Source organism: Marmota flaviventris, chromosome 10 (genome assembly GCF_047511675.1).
Source record: "Marmota flaviventris isolate mMarFla1 chromosome 10, mMarFla1.hap1, whole genome shotgun sequence".
Lineage (NCBI taxonomy): Eukaryota > Metazoa > Chordata > Mammalia > Rodentia > Sciuridae > Marmota > Marmota flaviventris.
Genome location: NC_092507.1, coordinates 100464727 through 100481440, shown reverse-complemented (window position 1 = coordinate 100481440; position 16714 = coordinate 100464727). Strand labels below are relative to the sequence as shown.

At 33.4% G+C, this 16714-nt stretch overlaps 1 protein-coding gene across 1 annotated transcript in view; it reads right to left on the bottom strand.

Moving 5' to 3' along the window:
* Stxbp3 (syntaxin binding protein 3) overlaps positions 1 to 16714 on the bottom strand; it is a 68865-nt gene that overhangs the window by 36504 nt on the left and 15647 nt on the right. Inside the window, exons 3-7 of the mRNA XM_027922056.2 lie at positions 16596 to 16677; positions 12242 to 12318; positions 9053 to 9131; positions 7642 to 7745; positions 2782 to 2936 (exon numbers count right to left, since the gene is read on the bottom strand). Coding sequence (XP_027777857.1) covers positions 2782 to 2936; positions 7642 to 7745; positions 9053 to 9131; positions 12242 to 12318; positions 16596 to 16677 — 497 coding nt within the window. The remainder of the gene's footprint in view (positions 1 to 2781; positions 2937 to 7641; positions 7746 to 9052; positions 9132 to 12241; positions 12319 to 16595; positions 16678 to 16714) is intronic.

Sequence of the window (16714 nt, the reverse complement as noted above, 5' to 3'; positions counted from 1 at the left end):
CTGGGCTGGGGTTGTGGCTCAGTGGTAGAGCACTTGCCTAGCACATATGAAGCACTGGGTTCAATCCTCAGCACCACATAAAAATAAATAAAGATATTATGTCTGACTATAACTAAAAAAATTTTTTTTAAAGTTGAATTCTAAAAATGAAACCAAACTATTTATAAAATGAAAAATTTTATAAGCATGGGAAAATTCAGATAATAAATCAAATGTTACATAATGTATCCAGAATTTACAAATGCAAATCTTATCATCTGTGTCTCAGATTTTTTCAATATACAGGGAAAAAATATTACATATAAGTTGCAGTTCCCTTTATCCCCCACCCAAGTCCTGATCAGTTCTCTCTCTTGTCTCTATCCCAATACTCAAGGGCATCATTACCACAAATTTCGATGTATCCTTTGTCATTTCTGTTATTTGTGTATGTGTGTGCATGTGCGCACGCATGTGCAACATCTATTGACACATATACAACATCTGTTCATTTTATATCATTTAGTATCCCATCATATGATTACACTGGATTCTATATATTCATTTCCCTAAAGATGGACATTTAAGGGACTGGGTTTGTGGCTCAGTGGTATAGCACATGCCTAGCATGTGTGAGGCACTGGGTTCGATTCTCAGCACCAAATATGAATAAATGAATAAAATAAAGGTCCATTAACATCTAAAAAAGATGGACATTTATTTCATAATTCATTCTCAATTTTTAATTTTTTATTGGGGTACTGAAGATTGAACACAAGAGCACTCTATCTCTGACCTGCATTCCCAGTTTTTTTTTTATATATTTTTTTAGTTGTCAATGGACCTTTGTTTTGTTTATTTATATGAGGTGCTAAGAATCAAACCCAGTGTCTCACACATGCTAGGCAAGCGCTCTATCACAGAGCTACAACTCCAGCACCCCAAGCTCTTTTTATTTTATTTTTGAAGATAGTTATTGAATTATAATAGTAAGTCACAATGTTCACATTTATATCACAAATTAATGAAACTAAATACTTAATCCATTTCCAATATAAAACTCCAAAATTATAACATGAAGTAAAATACAAATTTATAAAATACAATTATAAATCTATATTATCATCCTAATATCAAATAGGAAATTAAATTTTAAAAAGAACTATTTAAGATAAGCATTTTTTCTTCTTTTTACAACTTTAAAAAATTTTAATTTGTTATACATGGCAGCAGAATGCATTTGAGACAATTCATATTACACATATAGAGCCGAATTTTTCATATCTCTGGTTGTACACAAAGTAGAGTCACACCATTCATGTCTTCATACATGTACTCAGGGTAATGATGTCCGTTTCATTCCACTGTCTTTTCTACCCCCATACCCCCTTCTCTTTCCCTGTTTCCCCTTTGCCCCATCTAGAGTTCATCTAATCCTCCCATGTGCCCCCCAATATTTTATTTTTTAAATATTTTTTTTAGTTGTAGTTGGATACAATACCTTTATTTATTTATTTTTATGTGGTACTGAGGATCAAACCTGCACCTCGCATATGCTAGGCAAGTGCTCTACCGCTGAGCCACAACCCCAGCCCCCAATCAAGCTCATTTTTTATTTTATTTATTTTACTTTATTTTTGGCACTGAGGATTAAACCCACAGCTGCTCTACCACTGAGCTACCTCCCCAGTCTTGTTTATTTTTCAAGACAAGGTCTTGCTAAGTTGCTCAGGCTGGCCTTTAACATACCATCCTCCTCTCTAAGCTTTTTGAGTTGCTGGGATTACAAGCATGCATCACTGCATTCGACTGAAACTTTAGGTTTTATACTTATTAAATAAGCAAAGCAGCCTGTATAAAAAGTGATTTATGCCATGTGCAGTGGTATATGCCTGTAATCCCAGCAGCTTGGGAGGCTGAGGCAGGAGGATTATAAATTCAAAGCCAACCTAAACAACTTAGGTTGTGAGAAATTTAGCAAGACCCTGTCTCAAAATAAAAAATAAAAAGGGCTGGGGATGTGGCTCAATGGTTAAGTACCTGTAGGTTCAATCCTCAGTACAAACAACAACAAATACAGAAATAAAACCCAAGCTGTCTGGTGACACTCAGCAACATGGATGAGTTAGAAAACAATGTTGAGTGAAGAGCTAAAAAAACAAATCATGATTCCATTTATATGAGTTCTAAATCAGGAAACACTAAACTATATGTTAGCAGTTGGATAGAGGTTATCTCTAGGAAGAACAGGGATGAGTGACTGGGAGGGGTCATGAGAAGGGCTTCTATGATGCTATTAATGTTGTATGTTTTATCTTGGTAGGGGGTTAAATGGGTACAATCATTTTGGATGAACTATCAAGCCATATACATATAATTACAACATTTTACAGTAAACTCATTTTCATAAAGAAGAAAATAAAGTTATATAGCATGAAACTTAGGCCTTCTCTTAAAAAAAAAATTTCCAAAAGAGTAAAAATGATAAGACATAAAAAATGTAAGTCTATTCCCTATATGAAATAAAGACATTTCCTCAAGTATTCCTTAAACCAATGAAAAACCATGTCTATAAATAGTACCACGTTTAAGCTTTAAAATTCAGTAGCAGAGGTTATTACTAAATAGGTAATTTGAAATTTAAGCCTTAAATTTTAGATTTCCTATATGCAGAGCATGGTAAATATATAAGAAAAATACATTTTGCAAAATAATAAAAAAAAAAGTCACAAGAGATATCCCTTGCCTCTACATTGGACAGCAAAGAGAAGCATAAAATGTACAAACACCATTATGTCTTACCTTTTATATCTTACTCCAGGATTTTCATCCAAAGTGGCACATACTGTAACTATCTGCTCAGCCATTGCTTCCATAATGGCATCTTTTCCATTGGCATTGCCAGGGTCTGGACTATAACAGTAATAGAATGCATCTGGTACATCAAGAGTATACACCTAAGTTAAGCCAAAAAAAGTTATACTGTCAATCTAGAGACTTGACTTTTAAAATGTATCAAGAAAAATACAAAAGAAGAAAAAAAGAGAAACGCAATTGTGATTTGAGACATTAAAGAAAAAAATACTTGCACTAACCATGCTATTTCCTGAAACAACTGTGTCTTTACCTCAATCAAATCATTCTGTCATCTTGATTTCATCCTTTATTTCTTTTCTCACTCTCCTTTCCTGCTTAGACTACCTCTCTCCTTCAATTCTTGTTTCATAAAGAGATTGTACAGTTTGCTTTTCACTACCTGTGCAACAGATGAAGGAATCTGAGGTAGTCAAACTAAAATAAAAATCTAATACCTGGTAGAAAGAAATACAACAAAGCCAAAATTTGCCTACATATCAAAGATTTAAAATCTTAGCCCATTAGAGAAAAACCTAGAAATTTCCCACAGTTGACATATGTCTTCAGTTCTTTAGACTCTTCATGTCTTCAAGATAAATATTTTCCAAAACGACATGCCACTGTGCCAGAAACAAGTCTTACCATAATGCAATGAATCCTTACAGATACATTCATCCATTTGACTAACTAAAGCATTTACTGATATAGAAAAAAAATGGATTGGAGGCTTGTTATTATTATACTATTTGAAGATACAAAGGCAGCAGCTCCCTATCAGTACTGAGAATTCCCCATTAAACTACACGGTGGGATTAATAAATAATAATAAGATACCAGGTGTAAGAGCAGGAAAGTAATAAATAGTATAAATTAAATAATGTATTATGAATAATCTACCTTGCATTTCCTTCCACATCATTCATTTCCTTCTGGAAACCATTCATTTCTCTGAACATAACCATGACCAACAGCAGCAGCAGACTGAATGAACATGGACTGAGATTCAGCTATGGCCAATCCACTTCTTTTTGTGCTGCCCAAAGGTTATATTGCTGTATTAATTTATCAACAAGCACCCTACACTTGAACTGTAACTTTCTCATAGTATATTATCCCACTGCAGTAAATATTATTTGTTCAAAAGTATTTATTGCCCTGCCTTAGAAGGCTTCTCCCTATTTCTTACCCACTGATGGCAGGTTTGGCTATAATCATTGGAATGTGAATATAGAGACAAAAAGCTTTAAGAAATATTGTGTGGGGTTGGGGATATAGCTCAATGACAGAGCACCTGCCTGACATGTGTAAGGCCCTAGGTCTGATCCCCAGCACTGCAAAACAAATAATTAAAACCTTAAAACAAAACCCATGACAACAACAACAACAGAACCCCACTGTGTGGTTCCAATATTTCCTCTTTGCCCTCTGCTATGTCCCAGAGCATCCCTTCAGTTTTAGTCCCAGAATGTAGAAAATGCAGAAGTCCAGGCAAACTACAATGGACAATAACATGAATGAGAAATAAATCTTTGCTATAACGCACTGAGATTGCAGAGGAGGATCTTATACTGTTTAAATCAAGCCATTTAATATTTCAGTGCATCAAAAAGGATTTAGGGGCTGGTTTTCATTCTATACTCACATTTCTTCTTTATCCCTCACTCTCTTCTTCCTTTCCACTTTCTAGCATCATCATTAAAAGTTCCTTTAGACCACTACCATATTTCTTTATCTTTATGACTCACAACTAGTTTCTTAATTATAGATCCCCTGCCTTTCTCTACTCTTCAGCTAGTTGACTTTCTATCTAGATATCTTTTAGCCCTCTCCCATTTTCTTGAGTGCTTTCCATCTACTTGCCTTAATGTATATGTGAGAGCATTACTTACCTTAAACCTTCTGAAGGGGAAAGAGATCTTTCTTTGATCCCTTGACTCATTAAATTATATGGACCTCCTTGGTTTAACTTCTAAATGTGTTACATGTTCAATTTTACTTCTTTGAGGCACTATCATATCTGACATTATCAACTGCTCCTCAATAATCTTTTGACTTCTGGGCCTCTTGTCTATGGCCATCTCACCCTAAACATACCTGATCTTGTCTGACTTCTAGGATTCTACTTCTCCTTAAAAACTTTAGGACCAGTCCCCCAACATTTTTTGTCATTAAACTTGGTGGGAGCCTCCTATTATATAGTCCCAACCTAACTAGAGAGAGCCTTCATACTCTTGCTCCTCATAATCCGTATTGTTGCTGCTCCCCTACAATTTTCTGCTTCCATATCTTTGCATTCAGATTCCCATCTTAGAGAATGTTACCTTTTCATTACTACTTTATGAAATGCTATCCATTCTTCAGATGTTTTCCCAATCTCTCTTTCTGTGGCAAACTGTGAGATTCCTCCCCCACAAACATATTCTCCCTTTCAGTAACTATACTCCAATTCATTAGGAGGAACAGCAATATATGTTCAGGCAAGACTACATTTCCATGAACTTAGATATGTGATTAAACTTTGGCTAATTAAATATAAATGAAAACTCTTCCTTCATTCTCCCTTTCATCCTGCTTCCTCAAATGAGAATATAATAATTCTATAGTCGGGCTGGGGATGTGGCTCAAGCGGTAATTCGCTCGCCTGGCATGTGCAGGGTGCTGGGTTCGATCCTCAGCACCACATAAAAGTAAAATAAAGATGTTGTGGCCACTGAAAAATAAATATTAAAAATTCTCTCTCTATCTTTAAAAAAAAATAATTCTATAGTCATCTTGGATCATGAGGGCCATGCCTACGAGACCAGGTTCCTGACAATTCTGTATAGTCAGCATATAAGCTTTATATAGCTTATTTCCCACTTTCTTTAGTATTAGCAAAAACTACATTCTCTTGTTGTTTAAACTAACACATTTTCTTGTTGTTTAGATTTTCTGTTGTATGCAGTTGAACATAATCATAATTGATAGTTTTTTGAAGCTACATAATAATTTGTATCTCTTTTGTAGTATTCAAATGAGGGTAAGTCACATATTTTGCTTATCATTTCATAGCAGACTGCTTTGAATCTAGCAAATTATGTCCACTGAACATGATATTGATAAATGCTCACAGAGGTCTCTGCTTATAGTGCAAAGCACTTAGCAATATTTCGTTTATATCTTTATTTCAAACAAACAAAAATCCCATATATTCTGTCATTTCTCCAAAATAGTTAAACTTATTAAGCAAATTCTCTTAAGATTTTTATCAAGGAAGTAAATTAAAAAGACTTTATAAAATCATAACATTTCACAAATACTGGTTGAGTAAAAACATCTCATGAGATTTCTCTGTATACATGCAGATAGGTTATTGCCATAAACTATCAAATTAGTCAGATATCTACATAAATCCCTCCTTCAAATATAGCAATTGCAGAATTTTTAATGAATTGTGGGGCTAAAACTATATTTATCTGCTGTGAAACAAGATGTTCTGGAAACATTTATAATGCTTATGCTACTGCTTATATCCCACATGATTTTAGGAAACCTATTTTTATTCTATACTAAAATTTACATGTCATATTAAAGAAGTAAGCATAAAGCTAACTTCTCAAAAACAGTTTAATGCTAAGCAGATATCTGAACAGTTTTCAATTTGGATCATGATCTTTGTTGAAAAAAGCAATTGCTTCAAAGAGAAATCCCTTATCTAGGATCCTTTCTATACCTCAATAATGAACCTCTCAGCTCCAAATAAAATTGAACTAACAATTTCAATTCTGTAAAATGCTAGAATCCAAACACAAAGAACAGAGCACAACAAACCTGAATAATTCATTAGCTGTGTGACTTGTTTAAATAAATTATCCTCTTTGATCTCTGATCTTTAAAATAGTTTCATAAAACTACTGTAAGAATTAAATGATTAAATTTATTAAAGCATCCAAGAAAGTACTGGACACACAGTATTATACAAAATTTATTATTATTATCATCTTTACTATTATTCTATTTATTTATTTATTTTGCAGTATTGGGGATTGAACTCAGGACCTCACACATGCTAGAAAAGGGCGCTACCACTGAGCTACATCACCTGTCCTTTTTATTTTGAGATACAGCTTCACTGAGTTGCCCAGACTAGCCTCAAACTTGTGATCCTCCTGCCTCAGCCTCCTGAGTAGATGTGATTATAGATGTATACCAACACACTCAGCTCACCATTACTATTATTAATCAAAAGTTCATTAACTATTCCAAAGGCAAAATGAATAGAAAACCTTTATTGTATAAATTAAAAATTTATTAGAGAACATTTGATTTTGCCAGGTGTGGTGGCACATGCCTATAATTCCAGCAAATGGGGAGGCCGAGTCCCTAAGCTACTCAGAGAAACCCTGTCTCAAAATAAAAAAATTAAAAAAGGGCTGTGGCTCAGTGGTAAAGGTCCTTGGGTTCAATCCCCAGTACCCACCCCCCAAAAAAGCAGCAGCATTTGTTTGAATACCACAATGGCTACAAATGTTTTTCTGGTCTTATCTAACAAAAATTTATGCTTAGAAATCTCTTGATTTCATAATCCAGGAAGGCTGTAATTTGACTTTGTGGCAGATATGAAACTTAAGTCTCCTTTGTTCATTATTAATGTCATATTCCAATTTTTGCTCATGTTTTTTTCCCTTTATCAAGGGGAGTCCTTATTTATGGATTAGGCACAAAATTCACAAATAATAAAAAAAAATCTTTAGAATACGCTTTATTATTAAGCTCATAAAATCAAATTTATAATCCATTATGAACTTAAAAAAAAAGAGAAAGTACCTGAGATTCATGTGGAATGAAGGAAATATTTATTTCTTTACATCTTCTTATTGACTTGGGGGGACAAGATGTCTTAATTTTATTAAAGAGACTATCAGGGCAAACTGAGAAGAAAAAAAATTAAAGCACATAACTCCATCTAACTCTTTATTACTTTTGAATAAATCATCCCAACATTTAAGAATATTTTTATATATAATTAATGGCTTTCACAAAGTAATTTACTGTAAGTGTTCTTTACAGACAAGTATATTCAAGTCAAAAGAACTGTAACAGAAATTCCATTTTCTCCCATTCACACTCACCATAATCTCTACTAGAGATCTGTTAACAGAGCAAACTAAAATTGTTAGAAAGGAAAATTACATCCAAACTCATGACTTAATAAAATTGGTATTTTCAGAACTGCTTATAACTTTACTTTTCCAGGTTGACCAACCAGTAAGTGAAATACAATGCCACACAAACTGTTAATTATTCCTTGAATTAAAGAAACTTTCCTAATGTCCAGAAATTCTAAGATTCTAACTAGTCAGTTCTAAAACTTAGAGGCCATAATTTTACCATTAGATCTAGGTTGCAATATCAATAATAAACTGTTAAGATTGATAAGAGATAAAAATCATTGGCTCTTAATATCTTTTTTAAGATGGGGGTCTTACTATAATGCCCAGGCTGGCCTTGAACTTATGATCCCACTGCCTCAGCCTCCTGAGTAGCTGGAATTACAGGTATGTGCCACCATGCCTGGCTTCCTAATGCCTTTTAATATATGTTTCAGTCTCAAGATCCTTAAGTTTAGGCTAAGGATAGAGCTCAGTGGTAGAACAATGCCTAGCATGTATAAGGCCCTGGGTTAGAAATGCATCAACAAGGATGGGGAAAGGAGGGAGGAGGAGAAAGATGGATTCCTTAAGTTAGAAGAAGGTTCACATTCATTAAATTTTATGAATTCCATATCTGTAGTTCTGTATAATAAAGTTACTTAAATAACAAATATTTATGATATGACTTTAAAAAAAAAAACACTACTACTGGTCAAGGAAAATTATATGCTCCTTAAAGTAAGCAATCTCTAATAGTAGAGACCAAGACTTAACTGAATTCATGGTATTTTTATTTTGAAAATATAGTTATATAACATAACATAAAACGGAAACGTGTCTGAACTTCTTACAATACTTTGGCTTCCTTTATTTGAACATAAATGTAACAGACTTTCTCTCTTACTGGGAGAAATGGATGGCTGTTTTTCCCAAAGGTTCTTATTTTTCATAGTGTAATCAAATTCTCAATTGAAACTGATTAATGATAAAAAAAATCACTAGTACCTAAACAGTATAAAAAGCAGACACTTTAAAATTAACAGGATCTTAAACAATGAAGTAGTAACTTTTAAAAAGATACTTACAGTCAGTGAAGTATAAATATGCTGCTTTGTATTTGTTCTCTGATTTACTTGAAAAATCTCGTAAGAAACAATCTACAGACTTAAAACAGGTTAGATGTTAATACACATTTTATTAATATTAATTTAAATATGATAGCTTTTTTTAAAAAAGTATGCTAGCTTTTGAAATAACTAAAATTATTTCAATGATAAAATAAAACTTTATTGGCTAAAAGTTTAATTTATAAACTGATTTTTACAGATGCGAAGTTCTCTAGCCAGTGACAGCTAATAGGCAACAAAGAGTAAGGTAATATGCATGAACAAGGTGCTTTTATTGGCAATGTAGAAGTCTAGGAACTAAGCTTGAAGCAACACAGGAGACAATATTATTGAAAGATAACAGACCAAGGAAATGAAAAGCCAAGGTACTAGAAGTATCATCTACATGGATAATGAAACCACCAAGACTTATGACAAAAGTATTAAAGAACATGATGGTGAGGTAGGAGCTAAAATTGTCATGTGATTAAAATAAAAGCTCAGAGCTTGTTAGATGACTTTGAGGAGGAACAGCAGATAATATAGGCAGTAGTTATGTGGTTGGTAGTATGTAGTCATTTTAAAAAAGAAAATCATCTGGATGAATTTATTATCTCTCTGTTCCTTTTTCTACTTCTGGAGATCCCAAAAATGTACTTCTGTTAGATCACATGGATCTTTATCTTTTCCTCATGATCTCCCCGACTTTTTTTCTCTTAAAGACATTCCATTTTGATCTTACAGCTCATTAATCCATATTTCAAAAGTGCAACAGACTGTTTAAGAAGTCACATTCTAAGGAGCTGGGGTGTGGCTCAGTGATAGAGCACTTGCCTAGCACGTGTGAGGCACTGGGTTTGATTCTCAGCAACACACAGAAAAATAAATAAAATAAAGTCATGGTGTCCATCTACAACTAAAAAAAATATTTTAAAAAAATTTAAAGAAATCACACTCTGAGCTTTAGAAACTATTTAAGGCGCTATACTAGACTCTCTTTATGTAGACTATTTTTTCTGTTTAGATTAGCATTCTCTTCAAGCAGCTAGATTTTGCTAGCTGTGTGTTTTCTTCATTTCACTGAATTTCCTCTCTTTGGTATCTAGACAACTTAGTTGCCAACTTTTCTTTTGTCAACTCAGTTGTGGCTTAGACTTAGTTGTTGAAAAATTCTAAATAGAGACAGTTCCACAACAGAAGGAAGACAAAGAGGTTTCTCATCCCACAGCAAAACCACCAAAGCAAAGTATATAGACCACTAGGGATTTTCTGAGACATTCAATTGACTTTTCCCCTGGAGTTTACAGATCTCTTACAGCAAACTCTTTCTGAAATCTGTCACATTAGGATCCTTGTCTGGGAACTCTTGTGTTGGTCTCCAAGTACTCCCAGTTCATGAGGATGCAAGTCTCATACTATGTTTCTTTACCAGAGCTCCCAAGAACCCCAATGCCTCACATACCCAGAGGTCTATAGAACCCAGCAGGAATTTGTTTCAGGACAAGAGGAGAAACTTCAGTTGGCTGTGATAGGGAGGGGAGGCACATCCAAGCACCATCTTCTCTGAATCCTTTAATCCTTTATTGAATATACAATCTTATATCCTGATTTTATCATTTAATATTAAAAGTGAATTCCTAGGTCATGAAAAATTCCCACAACCTCATTTTTAATAATTACTCATTCCATGTTTTATTAATTCTAATAATTTAACTGGTCTTATTTATTCACAGGAACTTTATTTGACCATTTATATGATTATTTTCTTACTATTAATTCTAAAATATAGAGCACCCTTATAAGATTCTTAAGAAAGAATGGCAAATTGTTTTTGAAAAAGGCTATTTCAATCTGTATTTCCACTAACAGTATATGGCAGTTTCTGCTTCATTACTAACAGATAAAATAGCTAAAATGTAACATACATATGTACACAGATATTGCCTGTATGTATAATGTGTGTGTATGAATGTATGAATGAATGAATGGATGAATGGATGAATGGATGGATGGATGGATGGACGGATGGATTGACTGAATGACTGACTGATTTGCTACGTAAAGAATGGTTTGCTTTTTGTAGTACTGGGGATTGATTAAACCCAGAGCCTTGCACTGAACTACATTCCCAGCATTTAAAAATTTTATTTTGAGATATGGTCTCTGGCTAAGTTGCCCATGCTGGCCTCAAACATGGAATTCTCCTGCCTCAACCTTCTAAAAGTAGCTGAGATTACAGGTGTGTGTGCACCAGTACATCAGAAACAACAGTGGTTTTTAACTTGCATTTTTCTCTAATCATGAATTTTCTTCTGTGGAATTATATCATGGATAAATTATAAACTGCCATTAAAACCTCTTCTGTACCAGTAGTAATATGTAGAGGCTAAATATTGACTATCTGATTTTTTTCCCTATCATCTGCTAGAGTTAGAAGTGAAATGAAATTGGGATCCCCAAATGATGAATATTCTAGGTATAAATGAGTGAGAGGAGGTGTTGGAAAATACATTCTCAGATACTTTCCGAATAAAGGAAGGAACTTTATTTGGCTCTAAGTTTGGTTTAAAGTATGGGTTAAATCATATAGTCAGACTGTAAATGGAAAAAGTTATTTTGAAATAAAATACAAAAACACACAGACATATCCATATGCACATATACACATACATACAGTACAGGAAAGTCACAATGATAAATAAAGGATTAATCCAAGATTTATTTCTTTTACCTATATTTCCATTTTCCTCAAAATTATGGATCAATAAAAACTGCATGAACAACAAATTATGCAAAGAAACTCTACCACTTTATACAATTAAATTTTGCTTTCATATATATATATAGGAGAAAGGAAAGCTTTCATTTTTGTTTCCATTGGGAAAAGAACAAATAAAACAACCTTCTAACAGAAGGTTACTAAATAAAATAATTTATGGAAATATTTTTCTAAAGAGGAGTATTTCATTACTTTTAATTTTCTAACAGCAAATCATAACAATACTGAAAAATATACTTTTTAATTTTATATACTAAAGAATATACTTTTCATTTTACATTTTTTATGCTGGGGATTGAACCCAGTACCTTATACATATTAAGAACTCACTGTTCCACTGAGATATACCCAGGGCCCAGGAATCCACTTTTTAAAGACAATATACTCACTTTTGATGTTGGTGTGATAAAATAAAGAGCTTTCATTTGTCTGACAGGTTCACGATTCTTATAAATATTCTCCACAACTAACAACAATAACAAAAAGGTCACTTTATATAAGCAAATATTTATGCATTTGAAACAAATTTTAAATAAATTTTACTGTACTTTCCATTTACAATAATAGAGAAACACATTTATACACACTTGGTTTACGTTTTTTTTTTTCATTTGATAAATTTTAAAAATCATAAAAGTGTGTCTTCCCTGAGTCTAAATCATAGGCTGCACTGCTTTCTCATTGTGAGAAAAAAAGATAAAACAGTGATTTCATAGGTAGGTTTAATAAGCAAAGAATATGCCATGAAAAAAAAGAAAATGCATTAAAAATTAAAAATATATTTCTTTAAAAATATTCTATTATAATAGCAAATATGATACCAGTTATACTACACTAAAGACTTTACATATATTATTTATGAAACCTTATAACCACACTATGAGTACTTTCCCTCGGTATTGGGGATTAAATTCAATGGTGCTCTTATCACTGAACTACAACCCCATGCCTTTTTAACTTTCTATTTTTTATTTTGAGACAGGATCTTGCTAAGTTGCTCAGACTGTCCTCAAACTTTTAATCCTCCTGCCTCAGCCTCTGGAGTAGCTAGAATAATAGGCATGGGGCACCATACCTGTTTATTTTGAAAGAGTATTTTAAAATTGAGGACACTAATCTTTTAAAACCACATACTAACATTTATATTTTTTCAACAATAAAACAAAGTGAATGTAACAAATTCTAATTGTCAAATTACTTAAAGCTCTTAAAAAAAAACACAATTAAAAGTATCCTACAAATCAAAAGAACCATATTTCAAGACTTGTGTTGGCAAAGGACTATTAAGAATCAACATATGTGACATGCAATGAAGGCTACTGTTGGACTTTATTTTCCCCCAGTAGTGGAGATTGAATTTGGGGTTTTGTGCATGCTAGACAAGTGCTTTACCACTGAGCTACAACCCTACACACCCTGGACTTCTCTCTTAAATATGGTGATTTCATTTTCTCAAATTAAATTTCATTTTCTTAAATTAATATTACTAATGTACAGTTTGTTATTAGATATCAAATAAAATTTCTAAAGAAAATTTCAAATACTTTAGGTAGGAAATTGTAATTTTTATACAATTCCAACAACCATGATTTTTACTTTTAAAAGATTAAGGTTCAGGGGGGTTGGGGTAAATTTTGCTAGTTGAGCACATACTAATTATTAGCATGCCTGAGGTTCTGGGTTCCATCCCCACAGTTCCCCCCAAAATGATTAAGATTCAATGTAAATTACTTCTAGTAGTTAATACTCAAAATGAAGTATCTAACAATCATCCTGTGCTGTACATACTATTATAATTTGGTGAATAATGTACAGGTACAACATTGCAAAAATGAAATATCTGTTTAACAAGAGCAGAAAAGTATTACTTCTCCAATTCACTGAAAGTGTATATCTATTAAATGATAAAGAAAGGTCTGGGGGGGGGGGGGGGCTGGGGTTGTGGCTCAGTGGTACAGAGCTTGCCTGGCACATGTGAGGCCCCGGGTTCGATCCTCAGTTCCACATAAAAATAAATAAAAAATAAAGATATTGTGTCCAACTGCAACTAAAAAATATTTAAAAAAAAAAAAAAAGAAAGGTCTTCAATAATGCAAAAGTCTAATTCCAAATCTATTTTTTAAGGTTTTTATATTACTTTATCTGCACTGAAGTAAAATTTTTTCATATATATACATATATATATATATATATATATATATATTTTAGTTGTTGATGGACACAATACCTTTATTTTGTTTAGGTTTTTTTTTTTTTTAATGTGGTGCTGGGGATCGAACCCAGTGCCTCACGCATGCTAGGCAAGTGCTCTACCACTGAGCCACAGCCTGAGCCTCTTCCCTCATTGATTTTTAAAGAATAACAAGACCCATGCTGGGCACAGTGGCACATGCCTGTAATCTCAGCTGCTTGGGAGGCTGAGGCAGGAGGATTCTGAGTTCAAACCCAGCCTTGGCAAAAGCAAGGTGCTAAAAACTCAGTAGGACTCTGTCTCTAAATAAAATACAAAATAGGGCTGGGAATGTGGCTCAGTGGTTGAGTATCCTAGAGTTCAATCCCCTGTACCATAAATAAATAAATAAACAGATAAATAACAAGACACTACTGAACATTTTCAAAATGACCTGCATGACAAAATAAAGTCTGACCAGTGAATATGCCAATGCCAAGTCTCATATAAAGGTTTTTAGAAGGGCTAATATAAAATTTGAAAGGACCATAAGTTTAAACTAATAGATAATGACTGTGATTAAACCTACATGACTCTGGAAGATATTGAGAACATTCCATAGCACTGTGCTCTAAGATATAGTCCCAGGAGGAGGAGGAGGAGGAGAAGGAGAAGGAGAGAAGGAGAAAAGGAGGGAGGGAGGGAGGGAGGGAGGGAAGGAAGGAAGGAAGGAAGGAAGGAAGGAAGGAAGGAAAAGAAAAGCAAAGCTGTAGTCAAATAAGCTTAAAAAAGGAATACTAATATTTTACCCAGGGGATCTATATATGTGTTGGTCTACAAGACCAGGCCACAGTAAGAAAAACAATGGTCTACAGAAAAAGGTAATTAAAAACTCTTTATAGTGCTCTACAGTTTCATTGTGCTTTCACACATTTATAAAATGGTGCTCATCCTAGTTTCAGACCAAAATATCCTCTGGGAACTTGAAAAACTTACATAGCCTTAATCAACAATTTACTTTTTTAATAGTAAAAGAAATTAAAGCTTTAATCTAATTTCTAGTTTACAACTTTTTCCATAAAGATCATAAATTGAATATATAATATAATCAATGATAAAGATTAATTTATATGTGACTATCAACACACAAATATTAGCTGGATGTGGTGGCATATACCTGTAATCCCATCTACTCTGGAGGCTAAGGCAGAAGGATTGCAAATTTGAGGTCAGTCTGGACAATTTAGCAAGATCCTAACTCAAAATAAAAAAGGGCTGGGATTGTAGCTCAGTAGTAGAGTGTCTATAGATTCAATCCCTAATGCCCCCAAACCAAACCAAAAACCAAACAAAAAAGCCCATAAATATTTTATGGTCAGGCTTTCTAAAAAATATTGAGTATATACTTAGGAGCAAAATATAAAAGAACTGTATTTGACTTTGAGTCTGTTTCTTCATTGCAGATGGGGGTATTTAATCTCTCTCTACAGGGGAATTATGAAGATCAAACTTATAAATAAATGAGTTAATGGATGATGAGTTAAAAATAACATGATCATGAATGTTATAAGATGTTGGTACTTCCTCCAGAAGGTAATACAGATTAATACAACATAACTTCGAATCAACATTATGTATTTTAAAATATGCACAAAGGTTGATTTTATGACATCTTAATAGTCATTGAAAAACAATACAAATAAATGACAAGGGCAGGAGGTGTTGCTCAGTGGTAGAGTGCTTACCTAGCACATGTGAAGCTCTGGGTTCAATACCCAGCACTACAAAACAAAACACTAAAAACAAAAACCCCAGAAACATTAATGAAACCACTGAGGTAAACCTAGTGTAGCAATAAACTAAACTACTAAATATGTAAGAGGAAAAAAAATTAAAGAACCACCTCAACAAAGTAATTGACTTAAGTCTTGGTCAGGGCACTTAATTATATGTCTCCAAGGTAAAAATTTAGAGAGGTTATTTATTGGTAGAGTCATAATGAAACATAATGTCCTCAAAAATAAAATTACAATAATTTTTTTATAGTGCTGAGGATTGAACCCAGGGCCTCACTCACACATTTAAAGCACATGAGCTACCAGAGCTATAACCCTAGCACTCAAATTTCTTTCTTTCTTCTTTTTTTGGTGGTATTGGGAATTTAAATCCAGAGGTGCTCTACTACTGAGCTACATAACTGCACTTCCCTTTAATATATATACACATATATATGTATATATATATTTTTTAGTTGTTGATGGATCTTTATTTTATTTATTTATACATGGTGCTGAGAATTGAATCCAGTGCTTCAAACATGCTAGGCAAGTGCTCTACCACTGAGCCACAACCCCAACCCTTTCTGGCCCCTTTTTAAATTTTCTTTTGAGACAGGGACTCACTAAATTGCCAAGGCTAGTTTCATATTTGTAATCCTCTGCCTCAGACTCTGAAATTACTGGAATTACAGGTATGCCCACTGTGTCAGGCTCCCAGCACTAAAATTTCTCAATACTTCAGACCTTCCCAATCAGTATAAGAAAGCATTCATGGGAAAAATTTGTAACACTTACCGGTTATACTTTCTTCTAGAAGATCTGTCATTTTGCAACATGATGCCAAAAGCCTAGTGGTAAATTCATCTAAAAGCATTATCTTAAAAGAAATACAAATTAATATATTATAAGTATCT